At 47.0% G+C, this 23538-nt stretch overlaps 1 protein-coding gene across 7 annotated transcripts in view; it reads left to right on the top strand.

Moving 5' to 3' along the window:
- The window catches only part of PRKN (parkin RBR E3 ubiquitin protein ligase), a 1211540-nt gene that overhangs the window by 1164540 nt on the left and 23462 nt on the right, over window positions 1-23538 (top strand). For all 7 annotated transcript variants that reach the window (XM_043457375.1, XM_043457374.1, XM_043457372.1 and 4 more), the window contains one exon: window positions 8953-9036. In XM_043457375.1, the coding sequence (XP_043313310.1) occupies window positions 8953-9036 (84 nt within the window). The remainder of the gene's footprint in view (window positions 1-8952; window positions 9037-23538) is intronic.

Below are 23538 nucleotides of genomic sequence, written 5' to 3'. Positions count from 1 at the left end.
AAAAAGAACTTTCAGGGTTCTTTTAAGAGCTCCCATGAATAGAAATTAAACCAAGGAAAGTAAGGGACTTTTCATGGTAGCAAACCTAAAACAAAAATAATTCAGGGGACGGGGTGAGGGGAGAGGACATAGAAGTGACAATACTTGCTGGGATTTGAGATGACATCGTTGAACCAACCTTGGTGATCTGGCTAGAACTTGAAAAATACAAAAGAATTCAGCTACCGAGCTATATTCAGTTTCCTTGAAATTATTTATTTTTAGCCGTTTGGAGATGGCATGTAAAAGATCGTCTTAGTGTGTTTGCGTTTAGAGCGTGGCACAGTTTACAGTTGCTTCCCACCATGAAATTCTGTGATTTTAAAATGTTGTGGACTTGAAAGGAAATAACCTGACATTCTTCCTTGCAAAACTGTGTTTTAGCAAGTTAGACTCTTAACACCATTTCCGTTCTGTGGCGCTGTCTTGTCAGAACCAGTTTTGCATATATGGGTGGCTGGGCACCCCGTAGGGAGCCTGGCTCTTTCGATGGACTATTTTTAACACACGGGGGCTGAATCTCATGTCACTGCTGCCATCTTCTGGAAAGTCAGACACCTAGAAGAACAATATTTTATCTATTCCCAGAGAAGGACAAACGTGTGCTTCATGGTTTTGATGTTCCGCTTGACTGCAGTAAGGGGTCCTGAGATGGCATTTGATGTTCTCCTGCTCTTTTAACCAGAACTTCAGAGCTGTGGAAGAAAAATAAATGGCACATAATAAAAGGCTTTTATCATAGATGATGTCATGATAGAAAACAGGCACAAAGAACTTTGGGCTTTCATATAGAGATATTTCAACTTGGAGGATCAAACCCTTATTTTGAGGGTCATCACTTATCTGTATTGACTGGCTCTCAACGTTATTGATCAGCAGCAACTTGAAAATTCTGATTGCATTGGAGGCTGTTCATTTGATTCCTTTTTATGCCTCCAAAGAGAAAATATACACATATCTCCTTTTGAATGTCTCCATTATGAGCATATGGGAAATCAAGCTCAAGCATCAATCAAATGGCTTGTCTACTGACATGATACTGAAAGATAAAGTGATGGGCAGTTCATTTAGCTGTAAGATAGTACGGGATTTCCTGAGAGGACAGACAGTGAAGATACCTCTGCACATACAGGAAGAACCAGAGGTCAGTATCCCCCTTTCTACTGCCGTTATGGTGAGTTGACAAGCCTGGCACTTCACAGGAGGTCCTCGGTTTCACTCGGGGCCTCACAGAACCACAGCAGTTGTTAGCAAATTGGGAATTACTTTAATTAACAGGGCACTTAATTATCACCTTAGTTTTCTGTAGAATATTTTTGTGTATAAAACATCGTAACTCCATGAGAAAACCATTTCTCATGTTTACAGTATGCCAGAAACTGGATGAAGTATTAATTATCTATTATTTCTTCTTTACGGATGCAAAATAACTAAAGTAAAGAGATGTTAGGATCACACAGATAATAAATGGTAGAGAAGAGTCTCCGACTCCAGGTCTCTCAATTTTCAAAGGCTTTACTTTTAAACACTAAACTGATTTTTTTTTAATATGTAAATATCACTATACGATTTCATGAATTACAATGTGCTGTTCTCTTATATGTTGTCCAGGTTGAAGATTTTATTCATTTCAAAAGTAAATACTCAACATACATTAATTGCAAGACAGATATATGACGTGAATGTTAAGAACAGTTTGGCTATTTCTTATTAGGAAAAAAAAAAGTTTATCTTATTGGACTTATCCCTAATTGAATAGTTGTTTTAAAATTGTATACTTGAGGACTCCCTGGCAGCCCAGTGGTTAAGACTCCGTACTCCACTGCAGGGGGCACAGGTTCAATTCCTGGTTGGGGAACTAAGATCCTGCTATGCTGCATGGCATGGCCAAAAAACTTTTTAAAAAAGAAACAAAACTGTACTTCACCTTAGGCATCTAGAATGAGCTAAATACTACAGTTATGTGAGAAACTTGCCCTCAACCTCCCAGGCAGCTACTCCAAAGAGAAAAGTGTATTGGATCATCACGTTCATTGTCAAATAAAAGGAAGCCATCATGTTGTTGGGAGTGATTAACTTGTTCCTGGTGTTGCGTTCTAAGATGCATCATCCTGTGGGTAACAAACTCTGGGAGATAGTGAAGGACAGAGAAGCCTAGCATACTGCAGCCTGTGGGGTGGAAAAGAGTCGGACATGACTTGGTGACTGAACGACAGCAAAAAACAATAGGAGATATCTAGGACATATTTATATGTGAGTGACGTGGAAGTCACTCAGTCGTGTCCAACTCTTTGTGACCCCATGGACTATACAGTCCATGGAATTCTCTAGGCCAGAATACTGAAGCAGGTAGCCTTTCCCTTCTCCAGGGATCTTCCCAACCCAGGGATTGAACCCAGGTCTCCCGCATTGCAGACAGATTCTTTACCAGCTGAGCCACCAGGGAAACCCTATTTATATGTAGATATCTATTTATCTAATACACCTATATGTATATAGACCGAGAGAGCCTGATCACAAGGAATTGGCTTATGTGGTTATGGGGCTGGCCAGGTAAGTCGTAAATCCATAGAGCAGGCTGCAAGGAAGAGCAGGAACTCTCTTCTTGAGGAAGCTTCAGCTCTACTCCTAAAAACTTTCAACGGATTGAGTCAGTCCCACCCAGATTACCTAGGACCATCTCCCTTCCTTAAAGTAAAGTGACTATTGGTCTTACCTGCAAAATACCTACATTGAGAAACCTAGATTAGTGCTTGACTAAATAACTGGGTACCAGAAATTGCAAACCACTCATGTTGTTGCCTGAAAAATCCCATGGACAGAGGAGCCTAGCAGGTTACAGTTCATGGGATCGCAAGAGTCGGACACGACTTAGCAACTGAACCACCACCACCATAGTCTAGCTGAGTTGACACATGAAACTAACATCACAAGCTCTATGATAATACAACCCATATGTATTGGTTTTTAATCAAATTTCATAAGGGGATAGAATTTAGAAAATCAATAGAGTAAGTATCATTACTGTTAAGATTTTTTTAAAGCTTTAAAGATTCTTTTTTAAAAAAACTGCAGAAATTGTTGGCATTTGTCAGATCTATCTCAAAAGAAAATAACCCAGGAAAAGTATACAAGGTAAACGGGTGGTCGTTGATTCTATTCAGTTAGTATTTACTCATAAGGCATCTTAAAAGAGCCTCAGCAAATGTGATGACTAATGCAGTTAATGACTAATAAGCCCCTGAGGAAACTGTGGCCTTCGACACTATTGGTTAAAGCCAGACCCACGTGCCCCAGAAAGGAGACAGGCAAGTCGGCAGAGAGACTGTGAAAATGTTAGAGTCAGATTTGCTTTTTCCTCAAGCTCTTCGGAAATACCTGTGCCCTGGGAGTTTTTGCAAACAAACCCAAAATATGATTTCAAGGAATTTTATATCTGCCTAAGCCAGAACTCCCCAAACTTCCTCTGTTCACCTTGCCCTTTGTGGCTGCTTCTCCTGGTGCTTCTAGGCCATAAGAAATGCCTGACAGTTCTGTTTATTAAATATTTAGGTCCAAATGACATAGTGAGAATTAATATCTTAACAACTTAATAGCCATTTGAAAAAGCAGTTCATGTAAATTGAAAGAAAAAAATATATTTATTTCATTCTTAAATAACTACATCTCCTGGTCCAAAGAAATGTTCACCTGTCTTTCTTATCACACAGTAACCTCCAAAAATCCTGCTTTGCGGAAACATGATGTCATCAAAAGAATAGTACAATCTACATTAACACCATGAGTTAGTAATTCAGAGTCCCACAGATGCCAAGTATCACTGTGCTTTTCCTCAAAAATGTAAACAATCCCACTGCACCTCTGTGAATTTGTTGTGGTATCCCAGGGCTCCTTGGTACACAGCTTGAGAACCGAAGGCATAAGCATTTGTTCAAGCACCTGGCTGACAGTCTTAAGTTCTAGATAATTAAATTAAAAACCTGAACATATTTTTTAGATCAAACCAGACCTTCTAATTATGTCCCCATATCATATGAGACAGATCTGAGTTATTTAACTAGAAAGCCACAGGCATGATGTAGCTAAACTTAAGTTATACTCTCTGAATAAGAGCAAATTAGCAAGTGCATTGATGCTAAATTATCACCAGCACATTCTTCAAGCTTTTGCTTGCCTTTTGCCGTACTGAAGCGGTGAGGGTTTAATTTTTATATGCGCTTTCTTTTCTGTTTATATATATATATATATAGACTATTCTTTGTAGTACTGGTATGAAAGGGAATTTAATGTCTTTGTGTCAGGAAAGCCCTATTTATTCTGACAAAATGATCAACCTCCAGGGTGTTCCTCTACCATGAAGCTGGTTTTATATCTCATCCACAAGCTAATAAGATGTGAAGCAGTTTCCCTGTCACGCCAAGAGATCAGACTTGCTTCCCTGGAAAGCACTGGCTTGAGATCACACAGTGACCTCTCAATGAGTGAACCACACAGTTCAGTGTTTCAACACGGGAGCAGAGGGATGGGTCTGAGGCAAACCCAAAGATGAGCAGATACATTTAAAAAATAAAAATAAAATAAAAACCTTAAGAAGGAACTCTAGGATCCAATCTGTTCACTGTTCGCTGGATTGGCTTTCAGTTCAGGGGAAATTAAAATGTCGGAAATGAAAGCCTGGAGGTCTTGGTGCTTTGTGTAAACACATCCTAACTCACACCCCCTCTCCCACCAAGATGAACCTTTGAGGAAAGTGTACGTCCCAGAAAAGGCGGGCTCAGTCTCTTTGCTGTGGGAAGAAATAAGGAGGCTAAAAGACTCTGAAAGTGTTGGCTCAGAAGCCAGATGGTAACATCTGTAGAAGAGGCCTTTTCCTTATAAAATACTTGTTCTTCTTGCTTGCCATGCCCTGAGATTAAAATGATTTTCAGATGCGTTGTTGAAACAAGAAAGTGACTGTGGGGTAGGAGGAACCTGTTTCGGGTGAAGAAAACATGAAAAGAACTGTCCTGGAAAGACTCTTATTTTGAGGTGAAGCAGAGTGGTGATGTGTTTGGGATAAAGCTGGGTTTTTCTAGATCCTGTTTGTTCGGGGGGGTTATCAGTTCACATCTGTCTTTCTCTTTTTTTTTTTTTTTGGCTGCGTCAGGTCTTAGCTGCAGCTCAAGTGTTTCTTTCTAGTTGTGGTGTGTGGGCTTAGCTGCTTCACGGCTTGTGGGATATTACTTCCCCCACCAGGATCGAACCCATGTCCCTTGCATTGGAAGGAGGATTCTGAACCACTGGACCACCAGGGAAGTCCCCAAATCAGCCTTATCTCAAGCAAAATTGAGTTAAATTTCTAGTTTATGAAGAATCAGGGAACTTTCCAGCCTCTAGAAATTTTTCAAGGTTTCCAGGAATCCAGTGCCATTGCTATATGGGCTTATCGGTTGCCATGTAAAAAGCATCCCTAAACTTAGGGTTTAAAAGTCTTGTGCCTGCTTTGCTTTGGTTGGCCTTTGCCCGCAAACCTGTAATTTGGACAGATCCCTGTGCAAGCATTTGTCTCCGTTCCACGTGGGGTCAGCAGGGGGCAGGTCACCCAGATGCCAGAAGACCCAGGTGAAACACGGCTCAGACACACAGCCGGCAAGAGCGCTGGCTGGTGGCTGGGGGCCTCATTTCCTCTCCACATGCGCCTCTCCGTGGGGACTGGGCTTCAAGAGCAAGTTATCCCAGGAGACAGAGAGTGGAAGCTGCCAGCTTCTTGCGAGTTCAGTTCAGCAGCTCAGCTGTGTCTGACGCCTTGCAACCCCATGGACTGCAGCATGCCAGGGCCCCAGTAGTGGCAGGCTGTCTTCTGCCAACGCTGGTCGAGGGGTCAGCACATCCAGATTTAGGCAGGAGGGGTATAGAGCCCGCCTCTCAAGCAGAAGGGTATCAGATCGCACTGCACCTTCCCTCTGAAACCACCACCATCACCCACACGCCATACTCACTGACCAGGCTCTCTTCTCTGCTAGAACATCTTCTCTGAATACAGCTTCTGCTGGGAGAGACGTTACTCCCCACCGAATAAAATAAATGGTTGTTGAAGGGAACCAGTTTTCTAACGAAGCAACTCCTTCTCCCAGGTGGCACTAGTGGTAAAGAACCCCCCTGCCAATGCAGCAGACACAGGAGATGCAGGTTCGATCCCCGGGTTGGGAAGATCCCCTGGAGATGGAAATGGCAACCCACTCCAGTGTTCTTGCCTGGAGAATCCCCGCGGACCGAGGAGCCTGGCAGGCTACAGTCCATGCAGTCACACAGAGTTGGACATGACTGAGCAGCCAACACTATCTAACTTGACTCCTTCTCCAGCCGTGAAATAAGAACAGTGCCTGGCTGGCATCACCTCAGAAAACACTGTATGCCAGACCTGCTTGTAGCCACCGAGCATGTGTTTCATCTCATCTACCCCTCGTGGTGCTCACGTGAGACAGTTAGCATCGTTACCCTGTCTTCTCAGAGGAAGAAATTGGAGGCCCAGGCTCCAAGGCCGCTCTTCCAAAGTGATCTTGGGCGTCAAGGGATGGGGCGTTGGCTCCAACCCAGGGCATCCGCTGCGGAGGCCACACTCTCAACCACACGGCGCCTCAGAGCGGGGCGGGGAAGGGGAAGCAGATTCTGCAGGGGCCGAGTGAGTCCAGCGGGCATAGGCCAGCTTCCTTCTCCGGCCTCCTCGTCTGTCAGGTGAAAGGGGAGGACCATCGACTTCCTGGGTCTCCTCCAACCTGAAGGGAGCGTGAATGCTGACAGGAGCGCCGTCTGCGGGTGAGAGGCTTCACTTCGGCCATGCCTTAGCTTCCTGGGGCGCCACAGCCAGGGGCTAAAACCATAGGCACGTATGTTCCCTCAGTTCCGGAGGCTGGGGGTCCGAGAACAGGGGAGCAGGGGCGGTTTCTCCCGAGACCTCTCTCCTTGGCTCCCCGATGGCCACCTTCTGCCTCAACTTCCCTGGGGCAGGAGACCCCAGTTCAGGCCCTGGGTCAGGAAGATGCCCTGGAGGAGGGCATGGCAACCCACTCCAGTATTCTCTCCTGGGGAAGCCCATGGACAGAGGAGCCTGGTGGGCTGCAGTCCATGGGGTCACAAAGAGTCAGACATGACGGAGCGGCTCACACTTCACTTTCCCTCACCCGCACGGTGTCCCAGTGTCCATATCCTGATCTCCTTCTGTAAGGACGCCAGTCCTATTGCACAACCCCACCTAAGGACCTCATTTTACCTTGCATCTGTGTGTGCTAGGCTGCTTCAGTCATGTCCGGCTCTTTGCAACCCCATGGACTGTAGCCTGTCAGGCTCTCTGTCCATGGGATTCTCCAGGCAAGAATACTGGAGTGGGCTGCCATTTCCTTCTCCAGGAGATCTTCTCCATCCAGGGATTAAACCTGCATCTCTGATGTCTCCAGCATGGGCAGGCACGTTCTTTAGCACTAGCGCCACCTGGGAAACCCCATTTTATCTTACTTGCCTCTTCAAAGGTCTTATCTCCAAACACAGTCACTTCTGAGGTGCAGGCAGTTAGGGCTTCCACATATGAGTTTGTGGGGCACAGAATTCAACCCATGATGGCCCATTCTTCTTTCCACGGTTGGCTTTCAATACAACAGTAAGACCCTTAACATAGATATATAAATCCTTTATGCAAGAAAACATATGCAGAGTATGTCATGCAAAATGCCAGGCTGGAGGAAGGACAAGCTGAAAGAATCCCTGCACAAGATTGCCGGGGAAATGTCAATCACCTCAGATATGCAGATGACACCACCCTTATGGCAGAAAGTGAAGAGGAACTAAAGAGCATCTTGATGAAAGTGAAAGGGGAGAGTGAAAAAGCTGGCTTAAAACTCAACATTCAGAAAACTAAGATCATGGCATCCCATCCCATCACTTCATGGCAAATAGATGGGGAAACAGTGGAAACAGTGACTGACTTTATTTTCTTGGGCTCCAAAATCACTGCAGATGGTGACTGCAGTCATGAAATTAAAAGACACTTGCTCCTTGGAAGAAAAGCTATGACCAACCTAGACAGAATGTTAAAAAGCAGAGACATCACTTTGCCAACAAAGGTCCATCTAGTCAAAGCTAGTCATATGTGGATGTGAGAGTTGGACTATAAAGAAAGCTGAGCGCCGAAGAATTGATGCTTTTGAACTGTGGTGTTGGGGAAGACTCTTGAGAGTCCCTTGGACTGCAGGGAGATCCAAGCAGTCCATCCTAAAGGAAATCAGTCCTGAATATTCATTGAAAGAACTAATGCTGAAGCTGAAACTCCAATACTTTGGCCACCTGACGGGAAGAACTGACTCATTGGAAAAGACCCTGATGCTGAGAAAGATTGAAGGCAGGAGGAGAAGGGGACGACAGAGGATGAGATGGTTGGGTGGCATCACCAATTCCATGGACATGAGTTTGAGCCAGCTCCGGGAGTTAGTGATGGACAGAGAAGCCTGGCATGCTGCAGTATATGGCGATCACAAAGAGTTGGACACGACTGAGCAACTGAACTGAACGGATGCAAGTAAATAAATATCAGATGTGAAATTCTTGGCTGAGATTGTTTTCCTCATATGCTAACACCAGTAACACTTAACTGCAGATATTTCTTTGCATTGCTGTCTCTTCTGCTAGGCTAGAAACATTTCGAAGAGAGGAAATGTGACTCATTCATTTTCAAAATGCTTCTACGGTGCTTGGAACATTCTTTAGTAAAGAGTGAACAGTGTCATCAAGATAGGACTTTTTTTCCTCTTGGTGAAAGGTAGTTTGGCACAGAAAGCATCACCAAGTCAGGGGCGGGAGTAGAACGCGCTTGGGAAAGGGAAGCAGGCTATGACCCAACGGGGCCCGCAAGCCCGCCTCTAACCCTCCTGTGTTCCCCTGCAGTTCGTCTTCTGCCGGGACTGTAAGGAACCGTACCACGAAGGTGACTGCGGCGCCGTGATTGAAGCCTCAGGAACAGTCACTCAGGTAATGCGCCCTCTTCCTTCCCCAGATCGGGGCTCAGGCTCTCCTCGGGGACAGGAGCTGGTTTCTGGAGATCATCAAAGGTTCCAATCTGAAAAAGTAAGGACCAGACTAGGAGCCTACAGCCATGGTAACAGGGTCTGGTTCCACAGTCATCAGTCCCTCCGGAACGACCCCCGTCCTTGGGGCCCCGCTATAGACTTCCCAACAGTCACGTGTGGTGTGTTGGTTCTTCCATGAGAGTTCTTCCCCAGGGGTAAGTGGGGTAGGGATAAGGAGTCTAGCGTGATCAGAGGAGTCTTTAGAAAAGAGATCAAACAATTTAACAACCTCTGAATTAGGGAAATCAATAGTAACCTCACATTATTTTTTTTTAAGTGCCCTTGTTTAAAGTCTTTGGTGAAAACTCTCTCCGTGAATGACATGATAGAAGTATTATATGATGCAAGAATATCGTTGTTTCTTTAGCAATATGGTTACCAAACTCAGGTCCAGCTCCTCACTGCTGGAAAATCAATACCTGAGAGGCAGTTGTTGGTAGAAAGGAAAATTGTGTTTGATCAGAATGCTGGCAATCTGAGGAGATGGTGGACTCAGTGTCCCCCAGAAACCATCTCTGAAGAGTCCGCTCAGCCATGAAGGTTTTTAAGGGGAAAAAGGGAAGTAGTATCGGTGAATCGCTGAGATGGGGGGTCAGAGTCATCGTCATCCCCCGCTGCATGCCGGTTTGTTGACTTCTTGTGAGCTTTCTTTGGATGCTCTCTTGTTCACACAGTTTGTTCAAGAGATTACTGAAAGGTAAACTCCGAAGAGATCTGGTCATATGCTAATTGCTTATTCATCATTTCCACTTCTTTGAAAGAACCAACAGGTTAGACAAGCTATTGTATGATCAAAAGATGTGATAGGTGTGCTCCACCCTGGATGAACAGAGCTTAGGGCACCTGGTTTAAGAGTTACAATGTGGTTTTGCTAAATTGACAAGAAAGGGGGTTTCCTGCTGAGGGTGGAGTCCTGCAAAGAGCTGTGCTAAACTGCATTTCAGTCCTGATTGCGTAAAGAACGTGCTTACTGAGCCTGACCCTCTGACATGCTATGTCAGGCTTAAGGAAATGCAAATGTATTTTCTTTTATGTATTGATTATCACTCATTGGAAAATACCCTGATGCTGGGAAAGCTTGAGGGCAGGAAGAGAAGTCGCAGACAGAGGATGAGATGGTGGGATGGCATCACCAACTCAATGGACATGAGTTTGAGTAAGCTCCAGGAGATAGTGAAGGGCATGGAAGTCGCAGTCCATGGGGTCACAGAGAGTCAGACATGACTTTGTGACTGAACAACAACAATGATCGGCCAAACCTTAATGGAAAGGAGTAAAAATTTCAACACACTTGATGAATTTGCTCATTATTTTTCTCCTGATAGAGACGTTAAGAGGGGTATAAACATCACATCAACCCAGATAAATCCTTTAGTCATTCTATGGACAGGAACCTCATCAATAGGCATAGAAGTCCCAGAACATTTTAATTTCACAAGTTGAGAATTGTAAATATCAGGATGTTCTAAAGGGCTTCCCTGGTGGCTCAGTGGTAAAGAATCCACCAGCCAATGCAGGAGACACGGATTCAATCCCTGATCTTTGAAGACCCCACATGCCTCAGGGCATCTAAGTCTGTGCACACAAGTACTGGCCTGAGTCCGCAGGCTGCAACTCCTGAAACCACGCGCCCTAAGCCCGAGCTCCACAGCAAGAGAGGCCCCTGCGATGAGACGCCCTCGCATCACACCTCAGAGAGGGGCCCGCACAGCGAAGAAACAGCCCGGCCAACAGGAAGCGAACGTTAACATTCCAAAAACAACAAAATAAAATAGAGCCTGTTTTAAAAAAAGGATGCTCTAAGATGAGAGCGTAAAGAAGTGAATCCCTGTGAGATTCTGCGGAGGTTTCTGCTCAAGTTAAAGTAACCGGGGAGACACCGTACATGAGCTCAGGGCGTCTCAGCAGCTCCTACTGTGCTGGCCTGACCACACTAGGAGCTTTAGGACTGAGCCGCGGTTTCTACTGCAGAGGCAGCACACGCCCTTTCTGTTGACTTATTTTAGCTCCAGGGCGTTTGAATGCAAGCTCACTGGGTCCGGAGGTCAGGAATAATAAAGTCCCTGAGACCCCCTCCACCCCCACCCCTCCCTATCACTGCCTCAGGACCATAAGGGCTAGACCTTCAGAAGATAGGCTGATGCTCTTGGAAATGGGTGTCATCCCGCAGTTCACGCCCATCTGTTCATACATGAACAAGCATGGACAAGGCCTTCCAAGTAGGCATACCCTAACATCTGTCTGTCTGCCAACAGTGAAGAGAAGAAGAGCCTTGCTTAACCCAAAGCTGTCCAGCTCCTGACCCACTCCATCAACGTCTTCAATCAGGAGGAACCAACCAACCTTGATGTTGACCACTGAGGTTGTTGTTAAGTCACTCAGTCGTGTCCGACTCATTTGTGACCCCATGGCCTGTGGCCTGCCAGGCTCCTCTGTCCCTGGAGTTCTCCAGGCAGGAATGCTGGAGTGGGTAGCCGTCTCCTTCACCGGGGGATCTTCCCAGACCTGGGAGTGAACCCACATCTCCTGCATTGGCGGATGAGTTGTTTACCACTGAGCCACCAGGCAAGCCCCAATGGTTAAGGTAGCCCAAATTAAAAAAAGAAAAGGAACTCCAAAATATAGGAGAAAGAAAGTTATAGTTGGCCTTACGGACAGATGGCCAGCATCAAGGGGCCTGTGTCTGCAGACACCATCTATTAGCAGGTATTAAACAGCATTTCTACGGGACAGTCATCCTGCTAGATTCTCTGAAAAAAATTCAGAGAAGTACATTTGTCTTCAGAGGCTCACCAGGGAGCTATATAGGAGGCTTATGGGAAAATAGATAATGGTAGTGATATGCTAAAACAAAATGTAGCAAATACAGTTTTGTATAACGCTTCCCTAAGAAAATCATGAAGGGGGGGTCAGAGCTTGTCAAGAGGATGGGGGAATAAGGTAACATAGAACGTTCCAGCAGAGGGCACCAAATAGACAAAGTACAGAAGCAAGACTCTCCAGCTAGACTTCTGTTCACCCCTGCATCCTGAGGCTCAAGACAGTACCTGGTGCATAGGCATTTAATAGGTATTTGTTGTGTGGTGATGGTGTCAACTGAAGAAAAATGCACACCCTAAATGTTGTGAATTAAGTTTTTATCTAGGGACCTTACTGAGACTATAGCCAGGAGACAGACTCTCAGATAGATCTGAAGAACCACTCTGAAGATGTGAGGGAGGAGCAAAATAATAGGAATGTTTGTTTTTGTTTTTTTCCAATAGTAGTTCATGCTTTAAAAAAAAAAAAAAAATGGAGTCAAACATCAAAGTTAATCAGTCTTGTCTGACTGTTTGTGACTCCATGGACTGTAGCCCTCCAGGCTCCTCTGTCCATGGAATTCTCCAGGCAAGATACTGGAGTGGGTTGCCATTTCCTTCTCCAGGGGATCTTCCCCACCCAGAGCTCGAACCCGGGTCTCCTGCATTGCAGGCAGACTCTTTACCAGCTGAGCCACTGGGGAAGCGAGGATTACTACTCATCACACAAAACAGACCTCTCACGTTAATGACTTTAGTACTTTTCTTTGTCTGGGAAGATGCAAGGCTCCGGGCTCTGAAATTATCCCTTCGATGTACATCTTAACTACCTAGGCCGGTACCCAGAGCACAGAATGGTTCCTGGCTTTCTGCAGCCTGAACTCCCCTCAGGGGCTACCATGTAAGGGAGGGGGCCGCTGCCGTGGCAAGGGCCTGACTTTGGGCAACGTTCCCTTTCCACAGTGACATCTATAAAGGAAAAGATGTTCTTTCATTCGTTCAGTAGTATTAAATACCTGTAACAGGTTAGGCTTTGTTCTCGTCTGTGGGGATAAAGTGCCTGCTCTCATGGAGTTTCTGTTACTTTATTAGATGTCACAGGCTCCCCAGGTGGCTCTATGGTTTAAAAAAAAGAGAAAAAGAAAACTCCGCCTGCAATGCAGGAGACATAGGAGATGCAGATTCCATCCTGGGTCGGGCAGATCCCCAGGAGGAGGAGATGGCAACCCATTCCAGTATTCTTGCCTGAAAAATCCAATGGGCAGAGGAGCCTAGCGGGCCACAGTCAGTCCATGGGGTTGCAGAGGGTCGGACATGACTCAGCAACTGAGCACACACACATTAGATGCCGCAGGGTTGCACGGTCGATATGATAGGAATTCCGAAGAGGAATCCTTAATCCTAGACAGGGTTATCCAAGAGAGGATTCAGGAAGAGACAGCTCTGCAACAAGACCTCACTAAAGTGAGCCTCCTTCCTCCCTGGTGCCTCTGGTAACTGAACCAGGCCTCATATTTCTCTAATTTCAAAATGAAGCTAATGGCCCAACCAAACTGGAAAAGTCTGTTGGTCCACTAATGCCTGAGAATCGAAGGCAACTGGAGTTTGAGGGCTTTGCTGCCGTTTCTTCCTATATCTCTGACCCGTTGAGGGTTCTCCTCAGATGCAGACGTGAAGAGACTGGAATTGGAGGGTCACGGATGACCTGCAGGGGTGGGGAAGGGTCACAAGAACCAGAATTGATGGGGGAGGTCTCAGAGTCCAGCATCGGGCGGAGCCGTGACTGCCCCTGAAGGGCAGGCCTGAAGGGAGAGGAGGAGGAAAGGGTGTTTCACAGGGACCCGCCTCAAGGGCTGGAGCCACAGAGCTCTGAAAAGAGACATAATTGGGGGCGGGGGGTCTACATTGCCAGGAGTGGATGCAAAGCTGGAGGGGAATGAGGACCACACCTTGACTTTTCCCACCCATCTCCTGGGCTCTTGCTAAGATCTCCCCCTGGCCACAGCCAGCTGAAAGCCAGCCACAAAGGACTCAGCCTTCCATATGCAAGGCAGAGAGAGAAAAGAACCCAGGATAAGCAGTATATTCTCCACGTCTCCGGTTTCCTCATTTCAACCAGAACTACTCTTGGACACGGAGAAGGATGAACCCAATAATCTATTCCATCAAACTGAAACAGCCAATTTCATCTGGCAAGAGAATGAAGGGTTTTTATTTTCCTAGAGCCAGTTTATTTTCTGTTCCATTCATTTCTCTCCGACCACAGTGATCTTCAAATGGGTGACCTCTGCAATCCCATTGACCTGAAACCTTTGAAAGGCTGGCACTCCTCACACCTGACAATAAAAATCTCATCACAGCCTCCCCTCCTGGGATGGAAGGCTTCAGATGAACCCTCATGTCTGAATGTTGCTAATACAACAAAATACCGTCATTAGCCTTCTTCAAATTTCCTTTCAATTCAAGGCATTTGTAAGGCTTTTCCTTTCAGCCATCTGTGGCTACACTCCACCATTCTCCCTTGAAAGCTGAGTGGTTTCTGGGCTTTGATATGACATTATGCAACCAGACAAGCCTGTGTCTCCTGGGGCCCAATCGGGCTTTTCCCATCAACTAAGTTGTTTGACCCTACACTTAATGCATTTTTTGATTAATGCAATATTTAAAAAAAAAAACAACTCAAAAATTGGTTTTAAATTGGTTTTAAAATATTGAACGAGCTTGAAGTCGAAACTGCTGGGGGTCTGGGGAATCAGTGACAGAAGATCAATCCTTCTCGGGCTAATGAGAGTCCAGCCCCATTTGCTGCTTCTTGCTTGAGCCAGGGTATTCGCCTCCATGTGTTCCCCTGGAGGCTTTCTAATAAGTAAACACTTGCTCTTGTAAACCACATAAACTGATTCGTTTTCCCAGGGGTTCTAAGTAGTTGACGTTCCTCCTCCTATTCAACAAGAAGGCAAACTGAGACATCCAGAGTTGTAATGGTGTTGTCCAAAGCCACAGGGGAGATTATTTTCATTGGCTGCACCTGCTCAAAGGAGTCTGGAAACAGTGATGCATAAATCTAGTGTCTGATGGGACTGTGCACTCCTGCCTGCCAAGCTCCTGCTCAACCTGCAAGACCCAGAGCATGTGTTTCCTCCTCCATGAAGCCATGTGCCCAGCCCACGACTTCCTCCAAACTCTCAGACTCCAAGTATACAGACCTCTGTGATCCATTCATCACATTGAAATGCTGTTTCCTTGGATCTTCCCTAAAATTCTGAGCTTTCTTGGTGCAAGATTGGTGCCTGTTTTATCTTTATAACCCCAGTGTCCAGCCCTTAGGTGGTACCCATTAAATGTTAGTGAATGAATGATGACCGCCCCCCACTTTCATCCCCATGTGTCCAACCTCACTGTGAGGCTGGGAAAGCATGCTACAGGAATTGGGGAGGGGGATGGAGGCCAAGATGGTGACACAGGAGCCCCTGAGCCCCCCACCTCTCACGGCCACACAAAACCCACAGGCACACCTCAGAGATAATAATACAGGTTCAGTTCCAGACCATCGCAACAAGGCAATATCACAGTAAAGCAAGTCTCACAGATGTTTTTGTTTCCCAGTGCATATAAAAGTTATGTGTGCACTCTGTTATATTCTATTAAGTATACAATATCATTGTGTTCCAAAAATACATACCTTAATAAGAAGCTATTGTTCATTCACTAAGTTATGTCTGCCTTTTTGTGACCCCATGAACTGCAGCATGCTAGGCTCTCTGTCCTTCACTATCTCCCTGAATTTGCTGAAACTCATGTCCATTGAGTCCATGATGCCATCCAACCATATCATCCTCTGTCACCCCCTTCTTCTCTTGCCCTCAGTGTTTCCCAGCGTCAGGCAGAGTTTTCTCCAATGAGTCGGCTCTTCACTTCAGGTGGCCAAAGTATTGGAGCTTCAGCATCAGTCCTCTCAATGAATACTCAGGGTTGACTTCCTTTAGGATGGACTGGTTGGATCTCCTTGCTGTCCAGGGGACTCTCAAGAGTCTTCTCCAACACCACAGTTCAAAAGCATCAATTCTTTGGTGCTCAGTCTTCTTTATGGTCCAACTCTCACATCCATACATGACCACTGGAAAAACCATAGCTTTGACTACATGGAGCTTTGTCGGCAAAGTGATGTCTTTGTTTTTTAAAATGCTGTCTAGGTCTGTAATAGCTTTTCTTCCAAGGAGCAAGTGTCTTTTAATTTCATGGCTGCATTCACCATCTCCAGTGATTTTGGAGCCCCCAAAATAAAGTCCATTACTGTTTCCATTGTTTCCCCATCTATTTGTCATGAAGTGATGGGACTGGATGTCATGATCTTAGTTGAACATTGAGTTTTAAGCCAGCTTTTTCACTCTCCTCTTTCACCCTCATCAAGAAGTACTTTATTGCTTAAAAAAAAAAAAAAAAGCTAACCATTATCAGAGCCTTCAGTGAGTCCTAATCTTTTTGCTGGTGGTAGGTCTTGCCTCAATATTGATGGCTGCTGACTGATCAGGGTGGTGGTTGCTGAAGGTTGGGGTGGCTATGGAAGTCTCTCAAAATAAGACAGCAGTGAGATCTGCCACATGGATTGACTCTTCCTTCCATGAACAATGTCTCTGTAACATTTCACCTACAGTAGAACTGCCTTCACAATTGAGGTCAATCTTCTCAAATCCTGCCACTACTTTATCAAGCCAGTTCAGGTAATATTCAAAATCATTTGTTATTGTGTCAACCATCTTTACAGCATCTGCCCCAGGAATAAATTTCATCTCAGGAAACAACCTTACTTGTTCATTCACAAGAAGCAACTCCTTATCCATAAATTTCACCATGAGACTGCAGCAATTCAGTCACATCTTCAGGCTGTAATTCTAGTTCTCTCACTGTTTCCACCACATCTGCCGTTCCTTCCTCCACTGAGATCTAAAGCCCTCAAAATCACCCTTGAAGACTGGAATCAGATTCTTTCAAACTCCCGTGAATGTTCATATTTTGACTTCTTCCCATGAATCATGAATGTTCTTCATGGCATCTCAGATGTTGAGTCCTTTCTAGAGGTATTCAATTTACTTTGCCAAAATCAACCAGAGGAATCACTTATCTATAGCAGGTTTAGCCTTATGAAGTGTGTTTCTTTTTTTTTTTTTGAAGTGTGTTTCTCAAATCATAAGACTTGAAAATTGAAGTGACCCTGATGCTTGGGCGGCAGAATGGATGTTGTATCAACAGGCGTGAAAACAACGTGAATCTCATTGTTCATCTCCATTGGGGCTCTCTGGTCACCAGGTGCATGGTCAATGAGTAGTAACATCTTGAAAGGAGCCCTTTTTTCTGAGCAATAGGTCTCAACCAGGGGCTTAAAATATTCAGTAAACCGTATTGTGAACCTATGTGCTGGCATCCAGCCTTTGTTGCTTCTTTTATTGAGCACAGGAAGAGAAGATAGAGCATGATTCTTAAGGGCCCTAGGCTTTGGGGAATGGTCGATCCGCATTGGCTTCAACTTACCACTGACTCGATGGACATGAGTTTAAGCAAGCTCCGGGACTTGGTGATGGACAGGGAAGCCTGGCATGCTGCAGTCCATGTATTGCAAAGAGTCGGACACAACTGAGTGACTGAACTGGACTGAACTAAAGTCACCAGCTGCATTCACCCCTAGCAAGAGAATGAGCCTGTCCTTTGAAGCTTTGAAGCCAAGCATTGACTTCTCCTCTCTAACTATGAGAGTGCTGGATGGCATCTTCTTCTAAGATAATGCTGTTTTATCTGTTGTTTAGTGTAGCCATCTTCATGAATTAACTAGATCTTCTCAATAACTTGCTGCAGCTTCTACATCAGCCCTTGCTGCTTCACTCTGCACTTTTACGTTATGGAGACAACATCTTTGCTTAAACCTCATGAGCCAACCTCTCCCAGTGGCAGACCTTTCTTACATAGCTTCCTCACTGCTCTTGGCTTTCATAGAATTGAAGAGAGTTAGAGCCTTGCTCAGGCCTTCCCCGGTGGCTCAGTGGTAAAGAATTGCCTGCCGTGCAGGAGACATGGATTCAATCTCTGATTCAGGAAGATCCCCTGGAGGAGGGCATGGCAACCTACTCCAGTGTTCTTGCCAGGAAAATCCCATGGACAGAGAAGCCTGGTGGACTACAATCCATGCGGTCGCAAAGAGTCAGACACGACCGAAGTGACTGAGCACAGAGTCTGGATCCAGCTTTGGTTTAAGGGAGCGCTGTGGTTGACTTGTCTTCTCTCCAGATCATACAACTTTCTCCATATCCGCAGGAAGGCTGTTTTCACTTTCTTATCATTTGTGTGTTCACTGGAGTAGCACTTTAAATTTCCTTCAAGAACTTTTCCCTTGCATTCAGAACTTAACAGTTTGGTGCAGACGGTCTGGCTTTCAGCCTGTCAAGGCTTTGGACATGCTTTCCTTGCTAAGGTTAGTCACTTCTAGCTTTTGGTGTAAAGTCGGGGACTTGCAACTCTTCCTTTCACTTAGAGACCATTGAGGGTTACTGATGGGCCTAATTTCCATCCTGTTGTGTCTCAGGGAATAGGGAGGCCTGAGAAGAGGGAGAAAGGCAGGGGAACTCGTGGTCTCCAGGGCAGTCACAACACACACAACATTTCTCGACTAAGTTCAAAGTCTTATACGGGCATGATTCAAGGTGCCTCAGAACAATGGCAATAGTAACATCGAGGGTCACTGACCACAGATCACCACAACCATATGATAGTAACGGAAACGTTTGAAATATCACAAGAATTACCAAGGTGTGACATGAAAACGCAAAGTGAGCAAATGAGGTCGGAACAGTGAATATCTGTGAAGTGCAAGTAACGTGAGACATAATAAAACAAGCCCTGACCGTACAGCCGTACACGGTACAATGAAAGGGGCCCGGGGGCCAGCTGAGTGACTCCTGCATGAACCCCCACGTGGAAACAGGCAGGAAAGGCTGACACACTCTTGCGGCAAAACCCACCCCCTCAGGATTTCCCGGGCAGTCCAGCGGTTAAGACTCGGCACTCCCACTGCGAGAAGCACAGGTTTGATCCTTCGTGCCCCGTAGTGCCCCAGGTGGCAAAGAATCCGCCTGCCCACGCCGGAGCTGCAGAAAACACGGGTTTGATCCCTGGGTCCCTGGGTCAGGATGATCCCTCGGAGTGGGAACAGAGGAGCCTGGCTGGCTACAGTCCATGGGGTCACAGAGAGCCGGACACGACTGAGTGAGCATGATCCGTGCAGCACAGCAACAACAAAAAAAAATCCCCACCCCAGCGTTGACCCTTGCAACTGCAAGGGAACCCCCAACGCCCAGCTTCTCCCCGAGGACCAAAGGGTTTGGACCCCATATCTTGTGCACCAACTGTTAACGATTCCCACTGCAGGGACTGACTCCCAAAGCAGCTAGCTCTAAAAACCAATGGGGCTTGTGTCCATGAGACCCACAAGACTGCAGCAAACCAAGAAGTAATTCTTAACAAGACGCACAGCACTCGCCATGGTTCTCCCCACAGTGCTTGGTGCAGAGGGCGCAGGCAAAATCATCTCTCTGTCTTTCCGTGAGAGAGGTGATCTGCATACTTTGACAGTTGCTGCCTGAGCACCAGGCTTCTAATTTAGTAGGCACTAGGGGCGGGCTGTGACCCCCCCCAAAGACCAGGGAGGCCAGAGCACAGCTCCCCTGCCTTCTCTCCGCAGTCCACGACGAGTCACCGGTGTCTCTCTGGCAGGAGCCCGTGCACAAGTCTGCACTGCAGCTCTTGAGGCTGCTGCCCTCAGAACAGATCGCATACCACTCTGATGGACAAAGAGGCTTCCATTCATGAGTCCCGCAGGACTGGAGCAAACAAAGAAGCAATTCTGAGCTGGCTGTCCCTCCGGGACTCAGCACAGAGGGAGCAAACCAAAGGGAAAAAAAAAAAAAATGCCTGTCTTCCATCCTGAAAGGGGTATTTTAAAAGTGCCACCTGGGGCCCAGGCTTCTAATTTAGTGGGCCTCCAGGGGCTGACTGCAGTTCTTCCCAGAGACCAGGGAAGCGTCAGACATATCTCCCACTTTCTCCCTTCAGCCTGCTCCAATAATAGAACCGAGGCCTCAGAATCTCCCAGGAAGGAGTTTGCACACCCCCAGCTTTTGCAGCTTCCACCTGAGGTGACCCCACCCACCTGGGGTCACCTGGTCCTAAGAGCCGGAGGGGCTTGCATCCATGAGTCTCGCAGGACTGTAGCAAACAAAGAAGCAGTCTTCTGGGGTTTTGTTTTTTTTTGGTTGCGCTGGATCTTCCGTGTGGCGAGAGGGCTTCCCCTGGTTGCAGAGAGCAGGGCTCCTCTCGAGTCGCGGTGCGTGGGCTGCTCCCGGCGGTGGCTTCTCTCGCTGCCGAGCCCAGGGTCCGGGCACACGGGCTTCGCAGGCTCAGCAGTTGTGGTGCTCAGGCTTGGTTGCTCCTTGGCATGTGGCATCTTCCTGGCCCAGGGATCGAGCCCGTGTCCCTTGCATTGGCAGGTGGAGTCTTATCCACTGCACCACCTGGGACGTCCCAGAGAAACAGTCCTTAGTGGGCACAGGAACACCACCCCCCCACACACACAAGTACCCGCTCAAACCCAGCAGAGAGGGAGCAGGAAAAACACCCATCTCCCAGGTGCTCCCTGGAAGGGGCCTAACGACATGTTTTCCCAGCTGCTGCCTGCAAATCCAGCTTCTAATCAGCCGAAGTGCACCTGGGCTGAGTGCCATCCTCCCCTTTGGGACAGTGACAGGTCTTGGCACACACCCAACTGCCGGGAGCCACTAAGAACAAAGGAAGAGGCTTGGACAGTCACAGACGGCTGAGAGACAACCGGCAGCCCAGGCCGGTCTGATTGATATTATTCATCCCCTGCACTAGACCATCCTGTCAAAGCTGAGAGCTGTGGCCGTTTCATCTAAGGCACGGAAACCCACACGGAGTCAGAAGAACGAAGAAACAGACGAAAATGTTCCGAACAAGATAAATCTCCAGAAACAGATCTTATTTTCATGGAGATGAGTGATTTACCTGATAGGGGAACAGTCATGCAGATGTTCACTGAGGTCAGCAGAGCAATGCATGTACAAGGCGCATATACAAGCAGTGCGTATATAATTTCAACAAAGAGAAACTATTAAAGAGCACCAATCAGAAGTCACAGAATCAGAACTGAAGAATACAATAGCTGAACAGAAATTTGTAATGGAAAGTTTCAGCAGCAGACTAGATCAAGCAGAAGAAAAGATAAAGCAAACTCAAAGACCGGTCAGTGGAATTCATCCAATCAGAGGCGTATTGGAAGGGTAAAGAGTGAAAAAGAGTAAAGATACTCTAAGAAACTTATGGGGCACACTATTTAATGAAATAGACCATGCATGCATTATGAAAAGTGAAAGTGTTAGTCGCTCAGTCGTGTCCAACACTTTGAGACCCCCTGGCCTGTAGCCCACCAGGCTCCTCTGTCCATGGAATTCTCCAGGCAATAGTACTGAAGTGGGTAAGCCATTTCCTTCCCCAGGGAAACTTCCCCACCCAGGGATTGAACCTAGGTCTCCTGCATTACAGGCAGATTCTTTACTGTCTGAGCCTCCAGGGAAGCCCAAATGAAATATTGACATAGAACATTTCACAAGTTTAAAGGGCCCAATATATTAATGTTAAAAGAGACAGTTCATCAAGAAAATATAACATTAAGAAATATTTTTTAACACTAGTGAATATTTATTCACTCCACACAGGAGCACCTAAATATTTAAAACAAATATTTACGGACCTGAAGGAAGAAACAGATAGATATGTGGTAACAGCGGGGAATTTCAGCACCTCACTTACAACAGTAGATGTATCACCAGACAGAAAATCAATTAGGAAACGTTAGGCCTAAGCTACATGTCGTGTTTTTAGGAAGCGAGCGCTGAGACCCTGGAGATGTGAGTGCAGGCTTGGGGAGTGGGGTGCACTTGGGGGTCTCTCGCTGTGCAGAGTGAAGGCAGAGGAAGGGGGTTCAGCTGAAGCGGGGGGTTCAGCCTGTCCTGTGAGGGGCTCTGGAGCCAGGACGGGACCTCAGATCTCTGCATCAAGGAGGGCGGGGAGCAGGAATTCACACCCCCACACATCGTCTTTGTGGACCCCCCAACCCAACAGGGAGCCTGACATGGGGGGAGGAAGCCACTTCTTTCGGCTGATGGCAGTTCCCAGTTGGAGACTGGAGCGGTGGGGCCACCACACCCCGTGGCCAGGGAAACAGTTGTTCTGGCCGGGGTCTCAGCACGCCTACAATTCACCCTTTGTGCTGCTCAGAGAATGGGGTAACGGTCATGCAGATGTTCACTACGTTCGGTAGAGCAATGCATATACAAGGGACATGTACAAGCAATGCATATATGATTTCAACAAAGAGAAGCTATTAGATAGTACCAGCCAGAAATCACAGAGCTGGAGAATACAGAAACTCAACAGAAATTTGCAATTGAAAGTTTTGAATGCAGACTAGATCAAGCAGAAGAAAAGGTAAAGCAAACTCAAAGAGAGGGCAGGGGAATTCATCCCTTCAGAGGCGTATTGGGAGGGTAAAGGATGAAACAGTAAAGATCCTCCCTGACCATCAGGAAGAGGCAGAGCTGCAGCCACAACGGAGGGAAGAGGAGCAGGTGGGTGCCCGGGCGATTCACCGTGCCATCTGTCGGTGCCCTCCTGCCCAGCCTGGAGAGCAGATGATCAAGCTCAGTAGTCGTGGCTGTAGAATGGCAGGTGGCCAGGGGCTTGGACCCATCAGGGCTGACCTAGAGGTGCCTGGCTGAGGGTGAGTGCGGGGGAAGCAGATGCCGTCTCCAGACCAGCGGCAGTGCTGTGAGCTGCGGTCCCCTCCTTACCTTCCTTCCCGACGGTCAGTTATGCTGCCAGAGTGGCAGCCTCCTCCCCCTCCCCTCCAGTCTCTGGGCGAGCAACATGAAGACACCCCAGGCTCCAGAGAACAGGCTCCATAGAACAGGCTCCATAGTTGCCACACTTGGGCTTGGTTGCTCTGCGACACGTGGGACCTTCCCAGATCAGGGGTTGAACCTATGTCTCCTGCACTGGCAGGCTAATTCTTTACCACTGAGCCACCAGGGAAGCCCTTTTTCTTTTTAAACCCTAATTCTTAAAAAACAACAACAACAACAAAATTCTTTATTTGGCTGGACCAAGTCTTACTTACGGCACACAGGATCTTTTAATAGCAGCATGTGAGATCTAGGCCCCTGACCAGGGATTGAACCCACGCCACCCCCTGCATTGGGGGTAAGGAGTCTTAGCCACTGGACTGCCAGGGAAGCACCCCAAGTTTGTGATGTATGTCATGGTAGAAGCGTTTTTCCCTGTGGAAACCGGAGCCTCTGTACCCGTGAGGCTCAGAGCTGCGCAGACAGAGCTCAGATTGCCAGGCGGGTCCCTGGGAGTCACGGCAAGAGGGGCCGGTCCTGCTCCCACCTTTGACCCTGAGCCCTCCAGCTGGTGGAGGCACAGCATCGGGTGTGGTCGTCAACTGACGTGGAAACCAAGGATAGAAGCCAGGTGTCCAGGGA

Source organism: Cervus canadensis, chromosome 33 (genome assembly GCF_019320065.1).
Source record: "Cervus canadensis isolate Bull #8, Minnesota chromosome 33, ASM1932006v1, whole genome shotgun sequence".
Lineage (NCBI taxonomy): Eukaryota > Metazoa > Chordata > Mammalia > Artiodactyla > Cervidae > Cervus > Cervus canadensis.
Note: the sequence above shows the minus strand (reverse complement) of the source record. Positions and strands in the feature narration are given on the sequence as shown.